Source organism: Xenopus laevis, chromosome 9_10S (assembly GCF_017654675.1).
Source record: "Xenopus laevis strain J_2021 chromosome 9_10S, Xenopus_laevis_v10.1, whole genome shotgun sequence".
Lineage (NCBI taxonomy): Eukaryota > Metazoa > Chordata > Amphibia > Anura > Pipidae > Xenopus > Xenopus laevis.
In genome coordinates, this window is record NC_054388.1 from 72,452,689 (window position 1) to 72,480,270 (window position 27,582).

A 27,582-nucleotide genomic window follows, 5' to 3' on the forward strand; every position below is an offset into this window, starting at 1 on the left:
ATGACCAATAGAGTAACTGAGCTGTCAGTTGGGGGGGGGGGTCCTTAATGTAATTCCAATACACACAAAACATACAGAAATAAGTCATTCAGTGAGATTTCCATGATGTAAATGATAGACGCACTGACATATGTAAATGAGGATATCACTAGGTATCAGATATAAGTAGAAGGAATAATACAGATTTTAAAGTTTGGTTGTATTATTTATCAGCTGAGATACGGGCTGTCCAGCCTGCAGTCTAACATGTGCTACATAGTGCAATAATGTATATCATATTAATATCACACTAAGCACAAAATGAGTACAACTTACTTAAAGGACAAATAATTACATAGTGGGAGACTTCATTGTGTTTTAAAGGATAAGTAATGCCTTAAAGGAGAAGGAAAGGTTAAAACTAAGTAAGCCTTATCAGAAAGGTCCATCTAAATATACCAGTAAACCCCAAAGTAGTGCTGCTCTGAGTCCCCTGTCAAAAGAAACACTGTATTTCTTTTCTTCTATTGTGTACACATGGGCTTCTGTATCAGACTTCCTGCCTTCAGCTTAAACCTCATTGCCCTGGGCAAGAGCATGCTCAGTTTGCTCGTCTTCCCCCGCCCCCCTCCCTTCTCTACTGTAATCTGAGCCCAGAGCAGGGAGAGACTCAGGCAGGAAGTGATGTCACACCATGTTAATGCTGCAGCTCCTATCCTAAACAAACAAGAGAGTTTCTAGAGCTTTTTACTCAGGTATGGTAAAACATCCTACAGAATAAATATAGCATTCTAGCTTGCACTATTGCAGCTAATCTATTGGCAATAAAATACCTCCGTAGCTTTCCTTCTCCTTTAATGTGTTTGCTTGTTGGGAATTTAAAGTTCCATTTCCGATAGTGCTGAACAACAGAAACTAAATCCAGATGAGTTACTGAGCCAGTGTAAATGCTAGCAATTCCCTGTTACTGGCAAAGGCTCCCGCCAGAACATGGAACTGACAGAAGCAGCAGCACCTCCTGAAGAACCATTGGTGCCAGTATATTACTCTATACACGTCTGCCTGACTAGCCTTTCTCTGTTATGCCCTCTTGTGGGAAAACCAACTACTTGCACAGCTAATATCTTCTTTTATATCCCATTTATTTGTAATGTTAACTCACTGGGTTCATATACTTCTTTTCCAACTCTCACTTCTCAGCTGCCCTTTCATGTTCCTACAGTCAACATTCATTGCTCCTCTTTGTTTTGCCGATATGTTCTATCAAGTAATAAGGTAGCACTAATGGGGGGCACAACTTATCTCCGCTCCCTGCTCCTCTACACAACTACTGTACTTTCAGCACCTACAGACTGTCCATGGCACACGTCTTGCTACAGTTTCTGTTTCTGGAACATAGAGGCATTTCTTAGTATAAAATGAATATGTGATAGAAAGAATACAATTTATTATGTATGTGCCACCCACATAACTGCCCTTCTACTCCCCCATATTGTCCTCTTCACATTGATAAACCTTTTTTTTTTCATAAAGGAACAGTTAAGTGTAAAAATAAAAACTGTGTAAACAGATAAGCTGTGCAAAATAAAAAATGTTTCTAATATAATATAGTTAGCCAAAAATGTAATGTATAAAGGCTGGAGTGGGCAGATGTCAGAAGAGAACACAACACCTGCTTTTCAGCTCTTTAACTCTGAGTTAGTCAGCAACTTGAAGGGGGGCCACATGGGGCATAACTGTTCAGTGAGTTTGCAATTGATCCTCAGCATGCAGCTCAGATTCAAAAGCAACAGATATGACCCATGTGCCCCCCTCAAGTCACTGATTGGTTACTGCCTGGTAACCAATCACTGGAAGCCAAGAGAGCTGAAAAGCAGGAAGCAGTGTTCTGTAATGTTAGACATCCAGTCACTCCAGCCTTTATACATTACATTTTTGCCTATTAGAAATATTTTTTTTTATTTTGCACAACCTATCTATTTATCCAGTTTTAATTTTCACACTGAAATCCTATAATGGTTGAGTGGGCGATTCCTTCTGGATTTTGCAGCCCAGGTACCCTTATACTGCTGCTTCATGGTCACAAATGATTTCCTGCAACACCAAGTAAGGTTCTTCACTCTTATAAATGCATCTTTCTTTCAATGTTGTATCAGCATGGCAGCACCATGGACTTTATTCTCTGCTGTACAGGCATGTCCCATAGATTCTCTCTATTCACAGCACAGTTAGATATTTTCTCTTTGGTTTCTCTCTTTTTTTGTTCCAATTACACCTTCCTCTAGCACTCCAATATCCATTCCATTTGGTACATTCTGATTAGGGATGGGTGAGTTTGACCTGTTTTGTTTCGCCAAAAATTCGCCGCCGGCAAATGTTGCTGAGGGCCATTAAAGTCTATGGGCGTCAAAAATTTTTGTCTCGCGGTGCAATTTTTTTTCATGTGGATAATTGTGAAATAATAGTTAATAAGGTTCACTGAGCAGAATTACTTTTGCAGAACCTTTACAAATAAAAAGACCAAGATGAGGTGCCGTTCTGCATTTTGAGGTCAGATGTGGAAAGGGCCAGTTTCCTTGTGCTGCTCTGTCTCCATCTGCTGGTCATTGTGTGAAGGCTGCCATGTTTTTCATTAGAGTGCATATGGCAGTCATTATTAGATACTCACAATACAGGTAACTGGTTAATCTCACAATATGTATTCTGCCCCAAGGCTCAGGAGTGAGCTCTTCACTGAGCAACCAATCTGGTAGTTTAACCGAGTTTTTATGAAAATGTAATATAAGCTTCATCATACTAAAGCAAGAAACTTTCAAATATTCTGTACTGTGTCTGAAATAATCAAGTTTATCTTCACTATCCCTCTCTCAGCATCTGTTTCTCTTCATTCTCTCCTCATGCAGCAGTTGGGTGTCAGATAGTCATTGACAGTTAGATCCAATATATCTTATAGGGGGGTTTCCTTTCCTAGCAGATGTATTAGAGTTCACTCAAATAACTGATTCCAGTACAAACAAAATCTAACAAAATAACTGCCTTTTGCACAAATTCTGCATGTAGAGAGACATGATGTCTGGTGATTTTAATAGAGTGAGCTCGAATATATCTTCTAGACAAAAGGAGCCTCTCCTATTAGATAGATTGGATCTAACTGAATGAATATCTGACACCCAACTACTGAATGAAGAGACAATGAAGAGAAACAGATGCTGAGAGAGGAAGAGTGAAGATAAACTTGATTATTACAGAAACGGTACAGAATATTTAATTGGTTGTATTTAGAAAGTTTATTATTTCAGTATGATGCATTTTATATTACATTTTCATGATAGTTTCCCTTTAAAGTGATTGGCCTTTTGTTATGGCCTCTTGTCTCCAAGTTCACCAGTCCATGCACCCAGTCCATGCAGTGAGATCCAAAGAGAACACCCATCACACCACTGGGCCCAGAGTCAGACTGGAGACCCTCCAGGGTTCTACCAGAACTGACCACTCCTCCCTGCTGTCAAACACCCCCCAATGAACCTGCATGGAGGGAGGCTGTCTGAATCAATAGAAACACATGCCTGGTAAAACAGAAGTCTTCCAGCAGTATGGGAGGTTATAACCGCTGCAGGTCTGCTGTGCATTTGATTGTTATATAGTTCAACCCAAAGAAAGGGGTGGTTTTGCATGTACTTTTAACTTTAAGCTGTTTACTGCCTTTAGAGCTCCGGAGTTTAACCCTTTCAGTGCTGCAGCAGTTTTTAGAAGGAGCCAGAACCTAAGCTCTTCACTACTGATCCATCTGCTTGCAACAGCTCAACGCAATTTGGGGAAAAAGACAAGGAACACAATGATAATGGAGTATCTACATAAATGAAGGTAGGCTTTGTTTCAATCGCTATACCCTTTTTAGTGTAAATACCCTTTCCTCCAGTGTGTAATTCACTAGTACATACACACTATTCGCAACATTTTGTGCACTTATTCCTTCCATTCCTGTGCAACACTCACAAGTCAGAAGCAAAGCTCTTTTCTGCTGTAACATATATTTTTTTTAGAATCGCTTATAGAAACACACCAATTGCCCACCTCATCTAAACTACTATAATTGAATTGTATTGTTCTGACATGTGTATGCATCCTGATTGGCACCCCACTTATTAAAATGGCTTAACTGATACCCCAGTCATTGCCCCTGTTCAATAAAAACTGCACCATCTTGTGCTATTGCTGCAGAAGTCCACTGTCTCCAACTTCTTCAGCTTCTGACGCCTTCTCCTTATTACTGGCAGGTGCATACACAGTTACAGGGGTTATTCAACTGTAATATAACTTTTAGTATGGCGTAGTGAGTGATATTCTGAGACAATTTGCTATTGGTTTTCATGCTTCATCGTTGGTGTTTTTGAGTTATTTTAGTTTGCAATTTCAGCTATCTGGTTGCTAGGGTCCAAATTACCCTAGCAACCATACATTTAGCCGAATGAGTGATTGGAATATGAATAAGAGTGGGCCTGAATAGAAAGATGAGTAATATAGAGTAGCAATAATAATATATTTGTAGTCTTACAGAGCATTTGTTTTTTAGATGGGGGTCAGTGACCCCCATTTGAAAGCTGGAAAAAGTCAGAAGAAAAAGGAATATAATTAGAAAACTATAGAAAATAAATGATCAAGCCCAATTGAAAAGTAGCATACAACAGGCCATTCTATAATACACTAAGGGGCACATTTACTTAGCTCGAGTGAAGGATTAGAATAAAAAATACTTTGAATTTCGAAAGTATTTTTTTGGCTACTTCGGCCATCGAATTGGCTACTTCGACCTTCGACTTTGAATCAAATGATTCGAACTAAAAATCTTTTGACTATTCGATAGTCGAAGTACTGTCTCTTTAAAAAAAACTTCGACCTCCTACTTCGCCACCTAAAACCTACCGAGCATCAATGTTAGCCTATGGGGAAGGTCCCCATAGGCTTTCTAGCCAATTTGGAAAATCGTTTGATCGAAGGATTATTCCTTCGATCGAACAAATTGCGTTAAATCCTTCGACTTCGATATTCAAAGTCGAAGGATTTAACTTCGAAGGTCGAATATTGAGGGTTAATTAACCCTTGATATTCAACCATTAGTAAATGTGCCCCTAACAGTTAGCTAAAAAAAAAAAATAGAATAGCCAGACTTTTCAAACTACTGGGCATGCACCTGCCCGTACCCAGAAGAAAGAAAACAGAAGAGGGAGAAGATTGTGGTGGATCAATCTCTACAGCTTCCCAGGGCAGTGAGGTTTTCTGATAGCAGGAGTACTGACCCAGGGTATTAGGTAAGCAGTTATTATACAGGTAAGCAGTTATTATACAGGTATGGGATCTGTTATCCGGAAACCCGTTATCCAGAAAGCTCCAAATTAAAGCCATCTCCCATAGACTCCATTTTATCCAAATAATCCAATTTTATAAAAAATATTTTCCTTTTTCTCTGTAATAATAAAACAGTGGCTTGTACTTGACCCAAACCAAGATATAATTAATCCTTATTGGAAGTAAAACCAGCTGATTGGGTTTATTTAATACTTACATGATTTTCTAGTAGACTTAGGGGGTTATTTATTATGCTCTGAATAACTGAAATTCGAATAATTGTAGTTTTTGGACTAAAAAAAAAAAAAAAAGATTTTTTCGGAATTTATTAAAGCCTGATGGTCTTAAAAGTCCGACTTAGAAAATCCGGCATCTCAAAGCTCTCGAGGTCCTGTATAAGTCAATGGGGAAGGTCCCAGTGTCTGCGCTGCTGTCTGTACTGATAGTCAATAATTTCAGGGATTTTGGGCCAAAAAGACAGAAAATTCATAGTATTTGTGGAAAAGTACAAAAAAAATGTGTATTTTTTGGACAAAGCTCAGAAGTTATTGGATTTTTACCCGACCAAATCTTTTTGAATTTTTTTAATGATCAATAAGGTCCATTTGGGCTTGAGTTGACCGGATTTTTATGTTAGAAATACTTAAAAATATTCGGACCTTGATAAATAACCCCCCCTTAATGTATGAAGATCCAAATTACGGAAAGATCCATTATCTGTAAAGCCCCAAGTCCCAAGCATTATGGATAACAAATCCCATACCTGTACTAACATTTGGCACCCCCAGTGAATTTAAGTGTACTACTCCTTTAACATAAAGGTGAACATTCCCTTTCAAATATGCACCTACAAACTGTGCACTAGATCAGTGCTTGTAAAATCATAACACTGCCCCAGCGTGTGTATTTGAATGAGCTTCTCCTGCAGATGTGTGTACTTCTAAGGGCTAGTGTAGCACCACAGACACTTGCATATGCTGATACAACATTATTAGCAAACTGATTTGTGATCTAAATTATGGAAAGGTCCCTTATCTAGAGTTCTGTATCATGAACCATCAGCCAAAAGTTCATGATTTCACAAATTTAGAAAAAAAAAAACAGTCTATAGTTTTTCCAATGTATTCAGAGAAGCATTTATTTATTTATTTATTTTTGTTGTTTTTAATTAAACCTGAAAGAGAATTCCCCAGTGACTGAAGCAGTAATAGAACTGTAGCTCATTCACCTAGAGGCGGGCACATAGCACATAAGGCCACGTCGCCCAGAAACAAGATGACAACAAAACTCACAAACCTCATTTCTGTTTTCTAATGGCTTTTAAGTTAACAGTATTAAACAGATGAATCTCTCCCTCTCTCTCTCTCTCAAATCATTCAAACATAAGTACCCTTGCTAACATGCACTCACTCTCACATACTAAATAATCCCTTATGGAACTAAAGGACAGCTGTTTCCTTGTGTGTCCACAAACAGGAAATGAAACAAAGTTCCATATATTATAAATGATCAATAACCTTATGGGGTACGTTCCAATGCAGGCAGCTGAAATAAGTTTAAAATGCAAGGCTTGAAGGGTTACAAAATCAGGAAAATGATAGTGTAGCCACTCCTATGATTAAGGGATTGTATCCCGAAACGCGTAGGGCCTTTGATCCCTGTTTTAGCTTGCAATAAAGACTTTTTTCCTCTTCAAGTGGAGTGCCGTCCATTCCTTTGGCACAGTTTGAGTTAGGCGGTGGGGACGCTGCGGACTGAGCACCCCTGAAGAGGTGTTGGAGCTGCTATAGGAGGGGAGGCTGAGCGGTCTCCTAGGAGAGATTGTGGTGCAGTAAGTTCATGTTTATATTTAGCATACAAAATACAGCATTTCTAGCCTTATTCTATTTTAGACTTTACTTGCCCTTTAAGGCTTTTCAGACAGTAACAATAGTAAGCAATGTAAGGTGTCACCCTGTAAAATAGGTAACTGTAACCCTGGTCATATTGTGCTTGTATTAGAGTAGAAGGACTGATCCAAGCTGTCCACTGGACAATATAACTTATTTTTTTCCCAAGACTGTGACTTTAATACTTGCAGTGGGATAGGAGCAATAATCTGCATAACAGAGAAATAGTAATAGCTTCTATAGGGTTTTTTTTCGGTCATTGGTATCTTAATCAGCATACATATGGGCCAAAGCAGCATTCCTGAGGTCAAAATATTCCCAAACGTTTCCCCAAGGACATCTGAGAAAATCAAATATGACCTCACGTTAATTCTGGATGCATTGTGAAGAAATACAGGAGGCATGCCTTAACTTGCGATTAGCCCCAAACTGGAGAGGTAACAGAAGAAGCTTTTGTAAAACCCTCAGGCCAAAGGAAATGCAGTCTGGTCTCCTGGGTCCTAGTGCACCTCAAAGGGTGGCCTGTACTTCTGGGGGTGAAAGTGTTAAGCAGAGTTGTATTGGCAATAAAAGACTCCTGTTTTCGGTCCATTAGCATCTCACTGCTGGCACATGTCATAGAAATAAAAATGACGAGTCAGTTGGCATAACCAGGGTTGTCCATTTGGTGTCGCACACGTTCCAGCCAGCTCTGGATTGGCATCATTGGTGAGACAAGATAGCACTACGATTAGCCTTCATTTTCTCCAGTCGCTTCACCAAGTGGCTATTGCCAACTTCAAGCTCCTCAATTTTATCTAATGCTGTCCGGAGCTGCAAAAAAAAATATAAAAAAAGATGCATATTAGCAACGCATTACACATGTATGCAGCCACTTTCAACATTATCCCTGAAACGTAACATCTAGCTTGCATAGAATTCTATAATCAGCCAAAGCTGTAACAATAGCCCAACAACTATGGGGAAAATCAACAGTGCTTGTTGCCTCTTCATTTCATATTACAAATAACAGATCCAAATGCACTTGCAGCCAATCATAGTAGAGCTTTACCAATCCCCTAAATGAACAGCACGTGCATGTCAATGTCAGGTTTCTTTTGGGTCCATTTACAAGACAGCACTAAATAGCACTTAAAGCATTGTGCCAACTGTTTAGTTCAGTAATGGAGTGCTCTGTGCACATTTAACTATTGTTACTGCATCTGCAAGGGACAGAGAGCATCACTTTTCTATGCAAGGAATCCTTAATATTTTCAACTGCCTTAGGCCCAATAAGCATTGCACCAGCATACAATTCATCCTGCACTTATGAGGTGGCACAGTAAGGCCACAGCACTAGTAAGGCACAGACATATATTATATTATATATATATATAATAGACAGTGTGGGTTTAGGACTTACTTCTCTCTGCAACCTTCGTTTTTCTGCTTTTAATTCGTCTTCTATTTTTTCAGCATTTTCTGAGGAATCTTTGTACCGAGTCAACTGACTTTCTAACCGGATGATCTGAAGGTTATAAAAGGTGATTTCCACAAATGAGTGTGCTTTCTCGTGAGGCAACTTCGGAAAACGAACCACCGCATATGATTAGCGCAGACGATTTTTCATTTTAGCCTGCGCAGAGTGAGGGAAGGCGTTTGGGGAGATTGGTCGCCACAAAGACGAGGCGATTAGTCGCCAGGTGACCAAATCTCTCCAAAACGCCCAGTGGCCTTACCCTAAAGGAGAAACAAACCCTTAATAAAAAAAACCCCTACCCTACATAGCGCCGGTCTCATTCCGAAGATTACCGAAGTGACTGAAGATGGCGCCCTGAACTCCGCTAGACAGAATCTGCACGGAAGGGTAAGTAAAGAGTTAGGGGCATTTGCTGGGGGGGGGTAGCTAGGCTGGGGGGGGTGAGGTGGGAGGAGATCTCTGTAGGCTAGGGGGTAGGGTTTCGTTATGAAGGGTTTGTTTCTCCTTTAAGGCTTATTGGTTAAGAAGGCCTGTTACAAGCTCCACTACCCAAAAGAAAGCGGTAAATTACCTGGTGTATAATCTGTCTAAACAATAAACAAGTTGTGTCTTGGCATTTATCCTTTTAAACAGGTATTTATTGTAACTTGTTTGTCATAATATAATTATAAATGACTTCTAAACTTGCAAATGCTATTTAACGCATAGTGATAATATACAAAAATTGCCACATTACACTGGCTATGAATGTTATCTTGCCGTCACTCTCTGTTATTGCTTGTCATAATATAATTATAATATAATAATAATTTAATTATAAATGACTTCTAAACTTGCAAATGCTATTCAGTGCATGGTGATAATATACAAACATTGCCACATTACACTGGCTATTGAATGCTATCTTTCACTTTCTGCTGCTAGCTCATTGCAAAATGAATGATAGTCGTTGTACTATGTATTTGCCTTGCACATTTACCACTTCCATGCTGGCCCAGCCAATACTTACGTTCTGTTCTAGGGCTGTTACTTCCTGGGTAGATTTTGTGAGTTTAAATTTAAGGTCACTGATTTGTCTGCTGGCATCTCCTGCAGGGGTAACACAACATAAGTATTAAAAAATCTCTGCTGTGCAGTATGGTGGTTATTTTAGGACATTATTTAAAATGTCTCCTAGCATATAGCTAAGTGATCCTAGACCTCTCTTCTAAAACTATTGTGCCAGAAGACCGGTGCTTGAATCTCCTTTAAAAGAGTTTTACGTTTTTTTCTATACAATACTTGAAATTGCTCTGCTTCCCCTATTGCTGGATATATTTTGACTTTGTTCCTACTGACTCAGTGCTGCATGTTTTTTTGTATATGGCATGTATTCTGCTGAGAGGTATGTAAAAGCACCAAAATAGCTAGGGCTATTGAACACTATATATTGCAATGACAAGGGCTGCCACCAGTTATCATGGTGCACCTTACCACTAAGTTAGCAGGGCCCCTAAGATATTAGCCCACTGGTCACCTGGGCCTCCTGGTTGGTGGGAACTGCCAACAAGTAAAATGGGGCCCAAATGAAAAAGAAAATCTCTCACATGTACAGCCACACCCCATATCTACTGTGGTCACTCTCCAGTTATACCACAACTCCACTCATAATGCACCTAACCCCATCCAATCTGTCACAAGCATGGAACCATAAATCAGATTTTTCTATCATGGAGCCACCCTCTGCCCTGAGGCCCTTAACCGCAGTACTCACTGTACCTCTCAATGGCAGCCCTGGGAACTGAATTTCAGCTTTCATGCAAAAGGGGCCATATAATCAACATATCAAATGTCACTTTACTCATAGTGCTCTTCAGAGTAATAATTACGGTTTCTTTATTTTCATGAAAGTGCACCTCCTGCTGTTTGGCTTTGGTAGAACAGCAAAAGCTAATATTACTGAAGCAGGAAGCTAGCAATACTATTGCTCAGTGTAAGAAGATCAGTATAAATGGGCAAGAAACAAAAAAGATGCTTCATGACTCAGTAAAGAAAGTATTTGCTGTTCTATCAGGGCCAGACAACAGGGAGCACTAATATTAGGAGTGTAAAAAAAAAGCATCACATGAAAGAAAATTAAAAATTATGTAAATTGTAAAAGAAGAGCAGTGTGAGCAATTTTACTTGATGGCATGCATCCAATGGATAATATAGTTCAATAAAATAACAGGTAGGAAAAGTTAGAATACATTTTTCTGCCATTTCATCATACAGCCCTTAATTTACGTAAAACAAGTTTAGCATGAATGTGAGCTCACGTTGCAAGTCGCTGCCATTCTCCATATCGCTGCTTTCTGGATTTTCTGGGCTCCTGTTCCTTTGACTCCTTTCTTCAAGTTGCCCTTTCAACCTCTTAATCTGAGGGAAGGAGAACACTCGGTGAGTTGTACAGCCGTCAATATAGTCCATGAGTTGGAATGTAATTTACAGTGGTAAGGCTACCTCTGGGCTCCCAAGTGGAACTCGAGTTATTCTGACAGCCAAGTAGAACCTTAACGGCAGTTATTGTTTTTAGTATCATACTCACATCATCTCAGAAAAGTCATTTCCCAGGTAACGATGTTGGGTTTATCTCCCAATGATTAAGAGCAGGGTGAAAGGAGCAAGAGTCTGACTCATTACAAACCTTGACTGGTGGTTGGATGGGGCAAACAGCTCCATTTGAAGTTGTAGGCTATGGAATGTAGCCCTATCTGTCCTCAGAGTGTATCTAATTCCAAAGCATCACTGTAGAACAGCAAGTTTAGGAAACATCCTCTGAAATACCGGAAAATGCCGGACTGTATTCCATACTATGGGGACATAGCTAGCCAATGGGATTGATGTTTTTATAATGGGCCACACAGAGCAATACCATATAACAACATAAGCACAGATTTGTCACCTGTAAAATATTACAGTATAGTGGCCCTGAGAATCCCAAAGTAATAAAATCTACCTTCATCAACAAGGAATAATATGAAGGCAAAAGTAGTAGCTTTTAGTTGGGTATTGCAATTCTATTATTTTAGAAGAAGCCTAAATAAGTGGATTGTTTTCATGTAATAATAGTGATAGGCTAATGTGACCAATTTTGCTTCGCTGAAAATTCACAAAAAGGTGTAAAATTCCCCAAATGCATTAATGTCTAGGGGCGACAACTTTTTTTTTGTTGCGTCAATTTTTATTACCCACTGGAGTCTATTGCCGTATTTTTTGCACAAAACCTGTCGAAACATTTCTCTCATCACTGGTTTGTAACATGGACAAGTATATAGAACTCACTACAATATACCGTTTCATGGTGTCTGATTCTCATTTCTACAAAGCCGGCCTTTCTGCATGTTATACAAGTGTAGAAATATATTAAAAGTAAAATACTTCCTCTGCTACCAATGCTAATTTAAAATGTATTTTTGCCTAGGATAATTCATTATTTTATGAAGAACCAGCAAATATTTAAAGGAGGGGAGACTTACTATAGGTCAGTCTGTTTACCGACTTCCTACTGTATTTGAGAATGCAATAAGGGTGCACAGTATTGGATCCAGCTCTCTTCACTTGGCTACACAAGGTAAAAGTTTTATTGTCAGAAACTTCTCTGTATTTAGATAAATGGGCTTCCTGAAAGGTAAACTTCACTTTTATTCACAAAACACTGAAAACATCTTTTCTCCACCTGAAAGCCGAAGGTTGTATGATTGCCAAATGCCCCAGATGTCTTGTCGTAGTCATGCACGCTAAGCTTGATTAAACAGGCAGTATACTCCTTTGTTCAGCATAAGCCCAGTGAATAGAGCATGTGCTGAACATGCTTTTTGCAGCAATTTTGTGAAGCTATTCCATGTTTGGTCCATGCTAAAAAGATAATTACATTGCCAGGCTACCGCCTTCTCCCTTCACCTTTTGAGTTTTATTAGCAGGAGGAGTTGGTTGCCAGGGCCCAATGGACCCTTGTGACCAGGCAGTGGCTTACAGTAGAACTAAACCCAAAAAAATTAATGTGGCTAAAAATGCCATATTTTATATACTGAACTTATTGCACCAGCCTAAAGTTTCAGCTTGTCAATAGCAGCAATGATCCAGGACTTCAAATTTGTCACAGGGGGTCACCATCTTGGAAAGTGTCTGTGACACTCACATGCTCAGTGGGCTCCGAGCAGCTGTTGAGAAGCTAAACTTAGGGGTCGTCACAAATTAACAAGTAGAAAATGAGGTTTGTTAGTCATACAAGCTGATGCGACAAGGCTGATTATTAAGTTCCATTGCTAATTGTGCTGGTTTCTGAGCTGCCATGTAGTAATTATCTGTATTAATTACTAATCAGCCTTATACTGTGACATTTCTATTCTGTGTAATGTATATTGTGTGTCGCTCCCTAAGCTCAGTAAGTGACAGCAGCACAGAGAATGTGCAGTGAATCAGCAGAAAAGAAGATGTGGAGCTACTGGGGCATCTTTGGAGACACAGATCTTTACTGCTAAAGGGCTGTGGTTGCCTTGGGCTGGTAGAGAAGCACAAAACATAATGTACAACATGTCTAGCTACTTATTTAGTTAAGCTTTAGTTCTCCTTTAAATGACAAACTGGGAAAGAAAAAAATAAATATATATGATAAAATATGCATATTGATAGTTAAGCTATACAAAATCTAACCTTACACTAGAAGGTTAGGCCAATAGAAGGTATAGGTAACTTTATTGATTCAGATGATGTAAAACTACAACACTCTGCTCCCAACCATCACTAACAGAGACCGTGCCTGCCCACCCCTGCCCTACTTGAGTACACATGACTTGTTACCTGGTCCAAGAAAGTTTCTCTTTCTTCTAGCAGCTTCTTTAGCCGGATGTCTTAGGCAATGAAAAGCAATGGTGCAAAGTAGAACAGGAGGAGAGAGAGAGAGAGAGAGAGAGAAAGGAAAATAGAGATATGGAGAAATATTGAGCAAAACTAAAACAACAAACACAAAAGATTTTCTGGTCAAATATAAACAAACAACAAGAGCCAAATGCTTGTGCTGGAAATCAGAAATGTGCAGTAAATATGACCCACCTTGTTCACCCCCCCCAAAACACAGCGACATTTAGTAACTGGGATCCATTCAGGCCACACACAGAAGTCCACTGGGGTATGTTATAAAAGGCACTACGTTTACCCACGAGCTGAAACCAATAATTAATGTGTCGAATTTACTGGTTACCTGTTTCAAATCAAACATCTTATTGGTTGTTACTGCTCCTGGGCAAACTTAGTGCCTTCTATTACATATGGGGTACGTATTAATTTTTGTGCATAATGTCCAGACTTAAAATATAACTGTATGTAATGCCATGTGCTAATGAAATCAAAGCAGAACCATTTGTATAGTCTAAACAATAATCATTTCTCTTTTCCTTGTAAACTCTCCTAAAATGTTTCCAGTGCAATGAGTATTATTTGAAATTATTTCAAACTCTTCTTTTGTCAGATTTGCATTGTGTTGCAATGTTTATACTACTGCAAATCAGCCTTTTGCAAACACTACAGTGCTTGGCTACTTTTTATAACATACCCTACAGTGTTTGGAAACTTAATTGGTTTGCCCAGTAATGAAGAACAGGACCTGTTAAACTATAGGAGTTTTCTTTATAGTGGGCACTAGGGGGCACCATTGCTTGTAACACCAAAGGCCAACCATAGCTTTTTCCTTTCTTAAAGGGATTCTGTTATGATTTTTATGTCGTTTTTATTTCTAAATTACACTGTTTACACCAAACAATTCACTCTACAATATAAAATTTCATTCCTGAACCAGCAAGTGTATTTTTTTTAGTTGTAATATTGATGTGTAGGCAGCCATCTCAGGTCATTTTGCCTGGTCATGTGCTTTCAGAAAGAGCCAGCACTTGGGATGGAACTGCTTTCTGGCAGGCTGTTGTTTCTCCTACTCAATGTAACTGAATGTGTCGCAGTGGGACCTGGATTTTACTATTGAGTGCTGTTCTTAGATCTACCAAGGAGCTGTTATCTGGTTACCTTCCCATTGGTCTGTTGTTAGACTGATGGAGAGGGGAACGGGAGGGTGATGATATCACTCCGACTTGCAGTACAGCAGTAAAGAGTGACTAAAGTTTATCAGAGCACAAGTCACATGACTGAGGGCAGCTGGGAAACTGACAATATGTCTAGCCCCATGTCAAATTTCAAAATTAAAATATAAAAAAAATCTGTTTGCCCTTTTGAGAAATGGATTTCAGTGCAGAATTCTGCTGGAGCAGAACTATTAACTGATAAGTTTGAAAAAATGTTTTTTTCCCATGACAGTATTCCTTTAAGGGATTGTTGACCATTTAATTCTCTCCTGTGCATTCAAAAGTGTTTTCTGTGAATTAGAAGCTCAGGTTTTAGTTCCATATATTTGCATGACTTCTGTATTTAGTTATTTTTTTCCAAGTGTTTTGTCACCTGGGTCCATTCCAAGCTCAATATGAAATACTGTAGGCCTCGGTACTGAACAGTCCGCAGGTTTGTTCACCGGACATAATCATTAAACACATACATTAATATAAATAAAGTTATGGGATCTCTGATCCGGAAACCTGTTACCCTGACAGCTCTCAATTATTTTCAATCCAGTTTAAGCAAACCATTCTAAACATTGAATTATTTCCTTTCTCTCTGTAATAAATCAGTGCCTTGTACCATATTGTAACTAAGCTGAATAAATTCATATTGGTGGCAAAAAAAAAAAAACCTTTTGGGTTTATTAAATGTGTAAATGTTCTTTTTAGAAGACTTAATATATGGAGACCCAAATGATAGAAAACCCCCTTATTCAGAAAGCCCCAGGTCGCAAGCAATCAGTATAATTGATCCCAGACCTGTAAATATATAGCAGGGAGGTTAATTGGCTCCATTGGGGCAGAGACTGATGTGAATGAAGAATAGCCTTTAACATGCTGCAGTATATAAATCTATAGTACAGTACTACTTATAAGAATTGTATATAATAATTATATATAAAACACACACACAATTCACAAACATAACTGCTGTGTTGAGTGTGCGGTGTGGACCTGTAGCCAAGGTGACCAAACAATGGTGTGTGTGTGTGTATATACATCACACATAAACAAAAGAAGAAGCAGACATTTCAACACAATCCTTATTTATTGAGTAGGTAAACAGTGTCTATTTAAACGTAAAAACGTGACTCCATTTATCCTGTTATAACCATCTATACGGTATAATGTGCAACAATTTTGCTTCTCTAAACAATCCTACCTTAAAGAGGTGGTACACCCCCCTTTCAACATCAGTTCATTAAATAAGGGTTAAAGGAAAACTATACCACTAGAAAGTAAACTTAAGCAACAGATAGTTTATATCAAATTAAGTGGCATATTAAAGAATCTTACCAAACTGGAATATATATTTACATAAATATTGCCCTTTTACATCTCTTGCCTTGAACCACCATTTCGTGACTCTATCTGTGCTGCCTCAGAGATCACCTGACCAGAAATACTACAACTCTAACAGGAAGAAGTGAGGAAGCAAAAGACACAACTCTCTCTGTTAATTGGCTCATGTGACCTTACATGTAGGGTTTGTTTGGTATGTTTGTGTGCACCGTGAATCATACAATCCCAGGGGGCGGCCTTTATTTCTTTATTGTAATTTTCTATTTAGGATTACCCAGTGGCACATACTACTAAAGAAGTATATTATTATGAAGATTTTTATTTACATTAGCATGGTTTTGCATGTGGTTTTATGCAATATATTTTTATAGAGACCTACATTGTTCAGGGTAGAGCTTTCCTTTATGCATATTTCTACTTCTGGTTCCTATGACCGCAATCAAAAGAAATATACAGTCCACTGCAAAGCCTCTGCGTAATGAACTTTTACTTATCTCAAAATCTAACAGGCTTTAAAGTTGTGGGGTATGGAAGAAATCTGTTAAATGTGAATTTAAGTAAAACCATTATACACAGGAAGGAATTGTTGCAATGTAATTTGCCAAAAACCATAGCCTTTGTGGAGCTCCTTTGTTCAGTTCAATTGTCTGGCACATTATTTTAGTTTGTGTGCTAACAAACGGCAGTGAGACCCACACAAAGTCTGGAAACCATTAATTGTTAATGAACTCATCTGCTATCTTCAGGCAACCAATCAATTTAATCAGAAAGCCGAAGATATAATTATTTATAGTGCATTATGTTTTGTGGAATAGCTACGAATACAGAGTGTGATCAAACCCAGAGGTGGTTTAAAATGCATTCTGTTATTTATTGTATGCTTCACAAATGTTGTAAGACAGACAAGTTTCGAAATAAAAAAATGTTTAATTGCATTATTTTCATTATATACAGTTTAGCAGATCCAAACCATGCTCATTCTTTCAATATTTATAAACCAGTGAGGCCACCTATCCCCAGGTAGCAATAAGTATATACGGATCATCTGGTAGCAAAGCCATGGGAATGTGTCTAAAAAGTGTTTTTAGATCCATCTCCGTGTGCATATAACTTAAGGAAATATTATAAGATTAACATACATTAAAATTGCTGTACATCCCTAGCTAATAACTATGTTTAGCATGTTCCTGTCCTCGAAAAAACAATTAGTCTTACTTGGTCCTTAAAACACATTAAGCAATTTTACAAGTCAAATACTTCATTTTATCAAAGGCAATATGCTGAATTGTAGGCCTGTCATAGCAGCCTAACCCAGAGTAAAGGTGGCCATACACGGGCCGATAAAAGCTGCCAACAGACCGAGTCAGCAGCTTATCGGCCCGTGTGTGGGGCCCCCCGACGGGCTTCCCAAATCGAGATCTGGCCGCAAGATCTTGATCGGTTGGGACTAAAAATCCAGTCGGATCGATGCCGCATCTGTTCGTTGATGCGGTGCCGCGATCCGACCGCCCGTTACCATGTTAGGATCCAATCGTTGGGCCCTAGGGCCTACGATCGGATCAGCCCGATATTGCCCACCTCAAGGTGGGCATATCTGGGAGAGATCCGCTCGTTTGTCGACATCGTCAAACGAGCGGATCTCTCCGTGTATGGCCACCTTAATGCAGCCAATGGAATGTTTTACTGTTTCAAAATGATACCCCCTTGGAACCCATGGAATGTTAATGAGCAGGGCAATAGTATAACAAGAGATAATGGATCTGCAATGCAACAAACATTACAGAACACAACCATTTCTTCTCAACTTGCCTTCAAAGCACTGGTCAGTAGTCAGTAGGTACTTGATTAATAACTCAGTCACTCATTTTGTCCATTCATACTACTCAAGGTGAAGTTATTATGGAGTGTCTATTAACAACCTTGTATATCACACTACTGTGTTAAGTGAACATATTTTAGTGCCTTCACCACTTCATATTCATTTTCTATAGAATCATGTAATAATTTTAATATATATATATATATATATATATATATATATATATATATATATATATATATATATATATATATATATATATCTTCCAAATGAGTATCCGCACTCCAAAATCAATCTTGAAACAAGCTGGGGTGCACGGTAAGTCTTGTATACACCAATATTTCATAGACCAGCACTCCCTTTGATGTGAAACAGAAAATCATTTATTGCATCTTTTCTCCAACGTTTCGGTCCCTTTTGGGACCTAAAAGGTCCCAAAAGGGACCGAAACGTTGGAGAAAAGATGCAATAAATGATTTTCTGTTTCACATCAAAGGGAGTGCTGGTCTATGAAATATTGGTATATATATATATATATATATATATATATATATATATATATATATATATATATATATTTTATTGGTATATAACCATAGCAACTATAAATTCCCACAGTTTAAATATATGTACATATACATAAGAGTTGGTCGATTATAAAACTGGATTAAACTGTAGTTTAACTTCTTAAGAGGGTAGGCCTATCTTTTAATACAGCAGTGGTACACATGGTATATATTGCAGTAGTTCTGGTGACCAGCAGGCCACATACAGCAATGGAAAAACTCCATTAGATCACCCATTATTCAGATTTATAGAAAAGTGAATGCTGAGTATAATGTGCAGAGTATATAACTTCAGTTCAATTAGGCCTGACACTGGCAAAGTCTAGGCATCTCAGCTATACAGTATTACATTGCAGTGAATGTGTGTGTGTGTTTATTTGTACACAATTGAATGTGTGTAGGTACAGATACATAAACATATACACACTCAGAATAGAGAATAGAGATAGTGCCTTACAGCCGCATGCACTCACATTTATAGATAGGTAATATGTCTCACAACATTCAGAGTCACTGAATGTGCGCTTACATTAAATAATCCAGTGACTGGTATTTAAAATAAATAAGAATTCCCTTGATGCAGTTCAAGAAAGGCCCAGTAAAACAGGGACAAGCCTATGAAGGTTTGTGGTGACTAAGGATGCAGGAGAGAGTACATTTATCTTTTTTGCCCAAACCATTAGGGCAGATTTCTTTTAAAGCATAACTAAAATCCTTTTTTTGCAGCAAAACAAATCTTCATTCAGTGCAATTTAATGAGCAGGAGTGTCACAATGCAGCAAGGTTTGGGGGGGGGGGAACCCTCTCTTTCAAGACATCACACAATCCTCTTTATTTTTAACTTTCCCCGGTTTGACTGACTTATTTGTGCTAGTCTCAGATCGCACATCTTCACTACTGGAGGTCATATCCACAGATGATCCTAATCGTATTTCACTCTCTCCTTGGTACTTCTCACTTGGTCCATTGTGCTCTTCTTCATCGTGATCCTCTTCCTCCTCATTACTGACATTTTCATTGCCATGATTTTCATCCTCAAAGTCATCTTTTTCTTGATTTTCTACTTCTTCTTCTTCTTTGGTGACCAAGGTCTCAGTGTGAGCTAGTTTGAATTCATTTTCATCAGCATTCTGTGTCAGCTGCTTTTCTTTATCAGCTTCATTCAGAGCCCCCTCCTGTTGGTCCTGCTGCTCTTCAGGAACTACATCTTCCCCTTCATTTAAATGAGCAATTTCATTATTACTTTTGCTGCTGCTCTCCAAACCAGCATCAAGAGTAGAGTCAATTTGTTCATTCTTTTCACTGTTGCTAATCACTAAATCATCTTCCAGCTTCTCACTGTCTACCTTTCTGTTTGTGCAATCAGTAATATTAGCACATTCTTGACCATCGTCTGATGTCTTGCTATCACAGGCCACTGAAGATACAGATTCATTTTCTGGAACTAGTGTTTGGGATTCGGGGGGAAAAATCTCCCCTGCTTCAGACTCATTTTCTTTAAGAGTCTTAATTGCTTCCTCTTTATGAGTAGAGATTTCAAACTCATCTATTTTATTAGTCTTGTTATCTCCACCTCCAGTCTCTCTTCCACTTTCTAAAGCAGGCAAAGCTTCTGGATCTTCAGACTCATTTTCCTTAAGAGTCTTAATTGCTTCCTCTTTATGAGTAGAGATTTCAAACTCATCTATTTTATTAGTCTTGTTATCTCCACCTCCAGTCTCTCTTCCACTTTCTAAAGCAGGCAAAGCTTCTGGATCTTCAGACTCATTTTCCTTAAGAGTCTTAATTGCTTCCTCTTTATGAGTAGAGATTTCAAACTCATCTATTTTATTAGCCTTGTTATCTCCACCTCCAGTCTCTCTTCCACTTTCTAAAGCAGGCAAAGCTTCTGGATCTTCAGACTCATTTTCCATAAGAGTCTTAGTTGCTTCCTGTTTTACTTGCATGTTCTGGCTGCTTTCATTTGGTGTAAACTCTATTACATTTCCATCTTGTTTTTCATGATCCACTTTGGATCCATTGATTTCAAAGTTTTCTCCTGTTTCACAAAACTCCTCACTATCACTGCTCGTCTGCTCAGTACTCTCTTCATATGCCACACAAGGAGAATGTGATGATGATTCTTCTTGAACATTTACTGTACCCTCACTTCCAGAATCACCATTTGCATCTGTGCTCTCTACTGTACAAGCTTCATGATGTCCTTCCATGTTCTCTGCCTTTTGGTCTTTGAAATCATCTTTCATATCACTGCTTACATTAAAAGCGGTTTCACAAACACACTCATCAGCTACATTTTGGGTTTGTTTGACAAAATCAAGAGCATCCTGAAAGACTTCACTTTCTCCTGGACTCCTACCTCTTTGATTTTGTGCCAATTCAGCACCCACTACAGAAATATGTTCTAACATAGTTCCGTTACCTTTTATATTCTTCACCTTATTTTCATTCCCTCCCTCCTCCTCACTTGCCTGGTGAATTGAACTAATTTTGCAATCTTCCCCTTTCTGGCCTAAACTCTTCTCAAAGTTAATCTGGCTACAACTATCATCAGCTGAGGGACCTTGCTTCAGCTCAACAGAATTCTCACTAGTAAGTTCCTGTATTCTCTGAAAGTCTGTGACATCATTGTTTTCTGCTTGAAATGGAAATTCTTCAGACTTTTCTTGTTCCTTCTCTGTGTCCTGCTTAGTCACTGGTTCATTTTCTTTTTCCTGCTCATGTTCAGCTTGAGTCCTCTGACTCACCACAGACATTTCCTGCTCTTTCACATCAGATTCATCAGCTTTGCCTGGAAGACCATGTATAGAGAATTGAGGAATGCTCTGACAGCCCAGTCCCACCCCCAACACAGAGTGGAAATGATTGAGGGAAAGAAGAGGAACGGAAAATATTTGCTTTGTTGATTGTAACAGAAATGCAGCAATTAAGAGATTGCAGAATAAACACCACCATTTGGCACAGAGAGGAGAAGAATGCTAAAGAGCAGAGCGAAGCAGGTCCAGCTTGTCCAAAAAAAAATAAAAAAAAATACTAGTACAAAATCTCTAGAAAAAACAGCTATTCTTCCAATACAGCTTAGGTCTATAAGCCAAGGACAGCACTGCATGGAGGTCCATGGTTTTATTTAACACAAAGGACTGTGATTTTTTTATTCTATTTTGTACCTGTTCTAGTTTTAAAACTTTTTTCTGAGCCCGAGCCTTTTAGTAATGTCTGCGCTTTTAAACTGTAAAGTGGAAATTAAACTTCATTGGTGTTACCCACACCCATTTTATTTGAGTGCATTAACTGATATATAAAAAAGTGAAGACAATATACTGCAGGGCTAAAATACAAAATCCGCTAGATTATATTAAGCAAAACATCATCCACTTCCTCTCATTGCGACCCTTTCAGTATTTTGTGCATTGCCATTGCCATCTATTGACCCTAAGCATTGACATTAAATTAATCTTTATTCCATTTTTAAGTCCTTCTGATTTTTAAGCAGGTGTTGTAAAGTAAGGATATTTTCTTCTTTGCTATGTATATAATGAATGCATAATGTGTATTTCTCAGACAGTCCTTAGTTTAAAAGGATTACAGCACAATAAGAAATAAAAATTGCTAATTGACAAAAATGTTACTGGGATGTTCTTAACCTTTGTGACCAGCCTTACATTTACCACTACAAGGTTAAACACTGTCCACATACCAATGCCAATAATGTTAAGGCTTCTTTACTAATAAACAGAACTGACAACAAATTGCCAAAAGCAAAGCATGCAAAGTTAAAGCATAAAGTGACCCAGTTTAGTGTTGGATTAATTAGAGACAGATTTAGCATAGGGAGGTGATTGAACTCGACTTACCAAGAGCTGTTGCCTTTTGGGGTGACTCCATGTGACACTCTTCAATTATATGGGGTTCTACTAAGGAATCTCCATTAGGTGTATCTTCAGAATCTAGTGCAATACCATGTTTCTGCAAAGAATATCTTAATATTAATGTACTGCTGGGCAAAGTGAGAGCAGCAAATGCAAACCAGAGATTGAATTTAATATATGTCTACACATACTTATGTGTAAAACACAGTACCTTTAACGCTTCCCTTAAACGGCTAACCTCTTCCCTGAGATCGTCACGTTCACAGCGAACTGGGTCAAAGAATTCTTTTTGTCTTTCAAGGGCCTACACTTGCCCCAGAGAAGGGCACCAAATAAGTAAGAAACAGACATGGGAAGAGGAGCAAAATAAGAAAGAAATACCAAGACGGTGAGTGAAGAACAAAGTGAGAAGACATTAGTAGCATGTCATGGTGTAATCCAGATTTGAAAAGAAAGACCACACACAAGTAGCCACGTTTCCTCTCCTGACTTAACACTGAATGGAAAGCGATTTCTCTTCCACTATATTAGGCTTATGTTACAAGTGAAGATATATAGCTGGCTTATGTTAAAAGTAAAGATATGTAACTAGCTAAATTGTTTTCATGGTTTCTTGTCATCACATGTACAACATAAATTAACAGAGTTGCTCCCATCGAATTCTAATCTAAGATAAATTCTAATGTCTACTTGTGTCAAAAGCTGAGATTTTCAGACGTTTTGGGCACAACCTCTATCCCTTTATATTGCAAACCTTATTCAGTTTTCCCCCTCCATAGATCATAATGAGGTTACAAATGATCCTAACCAAGTCCTCCTACTATACCAAGACACTAAATAGGAATTCACCTAAACTGGCCTTTGGATAATCCCTTGGGAGCAAAGTGGCTGTTTTAGTCTGCATATTTATGACAAGAGATCCCTAAAGTGTACCAAAAGCCAGTATTATTCAACAACATCTCCACAAAATTATTTACACTAAGTTGTGTGTTCCCAATTTAACATTTGAAAGTCTGAAACATAAAATGCTTTGCTAAAACTTTAAATATAACATGTGGTGTCTGTATATGTATGATTCTCTTATCTGTCTCCTACCCCTATCTTTTTATCCTTCCATTCTATGGTCTCCTTCAGGTCACAAATTTCAAGGTCGCTGTTTTCTTGCTTCTGTTGCAGCTGACGAATTTCCTAAGGGGCAGTAGGAAAGGTTCCAAGAGTAAAGAATTAGGAAAGCAGAAAGAGGAAAGCTCAACAGAAAAGGATACACCAAGCTGTAAAAGATAATGTATAGCCCCACTCTTATATTGCTTAAAGGGGACCGCTCACTGAGACATAAAAAAAGCTGCATAATAAAAGTCCTTTTCAAATTAGACATGAATCCAAAATTTTTAAATATTAAAACATAAATCTGTTATAAACTCATTTAAAAGTCTCCGCTGTCGATCATTTATTACCTGCCCCTCCTCTATGCCTTAGGCATAGAGGCTGGGCAGGCAATTACTTTCACATTCCATTCTACACTTCCTAAATTTCATTGCACTCCCCTTCCTGAAAAAACTGATCTAACTGTATAGCCAGTGAATGGGTAGGGGTATCAGGCCCACAATTCTGGAACATACACAATGCCAAGCTTGCCTTAATAACGGTGTCTACAAAATGGCACCTGCCTGCTTGCTGTGATTGTGAATTACAAGACTATAACAAAACAAGATTGAAATAACTTTGATAGTTTAACAGTTTTATTTTGCTTGACTAACACCATAAAGCAGAATTTGGAATTATTTCTCAAGGTGACAGGTCCCCTTTAACATTAAGAGGAAGATATATTAGAAGACAGAAATGTTGACTTTATTTTGTGAACAAATACTAAACTTGCATTTGGCACAGTTACTGCTGTAGAATTGAACCTTCAACTTTTAGACCAGTGATCCCCAACCAGTGACTGAGCAACATTTTGCTCCCTGTGGCCTCAGCAGGTGCTTATTTTTGAATTTCTGGCTTAACGGCATGTTTTATTTGCATAACAACCATATATACTACCTAACAGAGCCTCCTTTAGACTGTCAGTCCATATATGGGCTACCAATAGCAAATCACAGTTCATATTTTGCACCCTCAATCATTTTTTGCATGCTTATGCTGCTCTCCAGCTTTTCTTTTTACAATTACAAGTGGCAGATAAAGAAGGTTGGGGGATCCCTGTTTTAAGACTGTAATCTCCAACAAGCAGGATTTTCTTTTCCTCCTCTTTGTTCCATGTTTACACTTTTCCATTGTACAACACTGTCAAATATGTCTACTCTTCCAATACATCACAACAATAATAATTAAATAAAGGTCCCTCTAATTGCTTGTAGGCCAGGCAAGCAAATACCTAAATTACTCTCTACAATGTTGTGTGTGCTAATGTCATGAGTAAATTGCAGCAACATTAACTTGTGAGGGCCAGGCTGAACCCAAAATACAAGGCAGGCTCTGCAGGAAAACTGGGCTACGTAGATAGGTCAGAATTTAGACAGGGCTCTTTCACTTCTGTGATGTCACCACACAAATCTACTTTGGTGATGTCACAATGCTGTCCTGCCCTTCAGTGAAGTCATTGGGTCAGCTCCAGGCTATGAAAACAGCAGAGGACAGTGGTCTAAAGGATGTTGGTTGGGATTAGCCTGGTTAGGATTGGTGTGTGTTGGAAAATTACCCCAGCATCATATTTCTGGACATAAAATACTGTTAAGTCATGCAGTTATTTAAATATCTCTCTACTGAATTAAAAGTAAATGTAGTGTTCAGTATGAATCTATACTACCTTATATGTAACTTCACTTTTCACCATTTGTATTGGGTACCTTAAATTTCAAACAAATATAGAAGAAAAGTATCTCTTGCATCAGGACCAAAATCACACAAATTAGGATAATGCCAATTCTGTGAGATTCTGTCTAACAACTGATTGGCTATAACTAATAATTGGGTGTACAGGAGTTAACTATAATTCCTCCACTTCAGGTCCTGGCCGAGTGCAGCTTTTCACTTACTGTTAACAACTGCTCCCTTTGCTCCAAAGCATCCTTCAGCTCAGCCAGCTGGAAACGCAGGATATTATGTTCATGCTTCTGACGTTCACATTCCTGCCAAAAACACAGAGAGATGGACAGTGAGATGGACAGTGAGATGGACAGTGAGATGGACAGTGAGATGGACAGTGAGATGGACAGTGAGATGGACAGTGAGATGGACAGTGAGATGGACAATGAGATGGACAGTGAGATGGACAGTGAGATGGACAGTGAGATGGACAGTGAGATGGACAGTGAGATGGACAGTGCTATTATATGGCACATAGAATCTGTATACAGGTGTCCTGAATTATACTGGAATAGTCACCTTCTGTGCCTTACAATAAATAGGTTACGCACCATTTGATTTTGTTTGTGCGCGCTGCACCTTATTCTAGAGATCTTTACTTTTTATAGTTATATTTTTGAAGGCATCCAGTGGGCATATGACACCGCAATAACAGTTTGGAGTGTAGGAAACACAGCATAGTTATGATCACTGTGTAAACAATATCCATCCACATTAGAAATCAACATTCAAACATGAGATACTGGGAACAACAATAATCAATTATTGCAGGTGCAGGATTCTTCTAGAGCGCCAAAAGTATAAACTATTTTCTTATTTTATACAGTTGTGTTCAGAATAATAGCAGTGTTTTTAAACAAGTGAATAAAGCTCAAAATCCTTATAATAGTTTTTATTTCCATATATGCAAATGCATTGGGAACACTGCACATTCTATTCCAATTTTTTATCAAATTTGTGTTATTTCTTTACAGAAAGTGAAGAAAAGGAAATATTAGGTTTAAAAATAGCAGTATCTGCATTCTTCTTTACAAACTCAAACATTCACTGTATAAACTGAAAAATGTTTCAAGATTTTGCTTTTCTTTGAATCACTGAACTAATATTTAGTTGTATAAGTAGTGTTTCTGAGAACTGCTGCACATCTGTGTTACATGGAGTCCACCACCTTCTGGCACCTGTTACAGGAGGGACTGATGTTACAAATTGTAACAACTTCTCCACAGCTTACAGACAGAATGCAGGAACTACATAACCCACAATGCATTGCACTGTGATGTTCCTTTCCTTATTGAAATCACGTGTGCAGGGAATTGTGGGGTTTGGATGATGCAGGCTAAGGATAGATGGCTGCTGATACAAAGTAACAGTAGTCAGCCAGCTCAGCAAAGTAGTCAGACAGATCAGCAGGAGAGCAGGGGGCTAGGCTTAGGGGACTGTTCCAAACCATTAAAAATCATGAAACATGCTCATTTTTTGAAATTGATGTTTGTTGCAAAGTTGCTTGAAATTGTGTTTACTTTTCAAAAAGCTCAAGTTATGTTTATGTGGAGTTCCCCTTTAAATAAGGGCTGTAATTGACACCTGTTTTTTCACAGAATGAATGATCACACCAATTGAACTCCACACTGCTATTATTTGGAACAAGCTATTATTATTTTAACACAATTCATGATGTAGTTACACAGAATCAGTAGCATGCATGTCATGACTGTTGGGTCTATTGGTTTTCTATTACTCTATTACACCTACTAGTACATTATTTGCCATGTAAAAATATAATTTCTACCGAAAATAGTGATGTCGGACTGCTATTATTCTGAACACAACTGTATAAACGACACTCACTTTATTCTTTTCTTCATGGTGCCTCCGAGACTCAGCCAGCTCCTCTTCCAGCTCCAGTAAAACATCACGCAGGGTGTCTACCTGGTACTGCAGTGAGGTCTTTTCATTGTCCAATTGGGCATTAGTCACCATAGACCGTTTATACTTTTCCTCTACTTCAGCCAATGAGTCCTAGAGGTAGAAATCAGGGGCAAGGCAGAAAAGCAATAAAATTGAATACAAGCAAAAACAGCAATTTGTAGCCTTTTGTTGCTTCTTTTGAATCGGCTTAATGCAAGTATTCATGTATTACAGACTTGTTTCTTCAGGGTGTGCATGCTTTGTTAGAATCCTTATAACTTTCACTCGTTTAAAACATCAGTTTAAAGGGGAAATACAAGAATATACCACAATTATTATTATTATTATGGATTATAATTATTATATTTTATTGTACAAGATCACAATTATGAGGGTCTCTATAATTTTAAAAGACACTTATGCAGGTATACTATAATGCCATTTCTATGTGTGGGAGA

At 38.3% G+C, this 27,582-nt stretch overlaps 2 protein-coding genes across 21 annotated transcripts in view; both read right to left on the minus strand.

The window, feature by feature from the left end:
* Window positions 1-6,449: 6,449 nt before the first annotated feature.
* Window positions 6,450-12,750, minus strand: LOC121398878 (leucine-rich repeat flightless-interacting protein 2-like). The gene is made up of 4 exons (XM_041578412.1): window positions 10,971-12,750; window positions 9,683-9,762; window positions 8,617-8,721; window positions 6,450-8,027 (listed from the first exon to the last, which is right to left on the minus strand). The coding sequence occupies exons 1-4, from the start codon at window positions 11,119-11,121 to the stop codon at window positions 7,917-7,919; spliced, it is 447 nt and encodes a 148-aa protein (XP_041434346.1). The 5' UTR covers window positions 11,122-12,750; the 3' UTR covers window positions 6,450-7,916.
* A 5,721-nt stretch (window positions 12,751-18,471) lies between these two features.
* LOC108703029 (leucine-rich repeat flightless-interacting protein 2-like) overlaps window positions 18,472-27,582 on the minus strand; it is a 72,618-nt gene continuing 63,507 nt past the window's right edge. For 9 of the 20 annotated variants that reach the window (XM_018238931.2, XM_041578407.1, XM_041578405.1 and 6 more), the window contains 6 exons: window positions 27,065-27,235; window positions 25,387-25,479; window positions 23,447-23,539; window positions 22,563-22,655; window positions 22,337-22,448; window positions 18,473-21,273 (listed from right to left, as the gene is read on the minus strand). In XM_018238931.2, the coding sequence (XP_018094420.1) occupies window positions 19,292-21,273; window positions 22,337-22,448; window positions 22,563-22,655; window positions 23,447-23,539; window positions 25,387-25,479; window positions 27,065-27,235 (2,544 nt within the window). In that variant the 3' untranslated portion in view covers window positions 18,473-19,291. Of the gene's footprint in view, window positions 21,274-22,336; window positions 22,449-22,562; window positions 22,656-23,446; window positions 23,540-25,386; window positions 25,480-27,064; window positions 27,236-27,582 lie in introns of all 20 variants that reach the window. The other 11 variants (XM_018238920.2, XM_018238921.2, XM_018238917.2 and 8 more) reach the window with 2 other exon arrangements.

Coding starts and splice junctions, on each gene's coding strand:
- LOC121398878 (XM_041578412.1), bottom strand. CDS start 11,121: ATGGACTATATTGACGGCTGTACAACTCACCGAGTGTTCTCCTTCCCT. Junction 9,763..10,970: donor GAATGGCAGCGACTTGCAAC/GTGAGCTCACAT, acceptor TTACCCCTGCAG/GAGATGCCAGCAGACAAATC. Junction 8,722..9,682: donor TAACAGCCCTAGAACAGAAC/GTAAGTATTGGC, acceptor TATAACCTTCAG/ATCATCCGGTTAGAAAGTCA.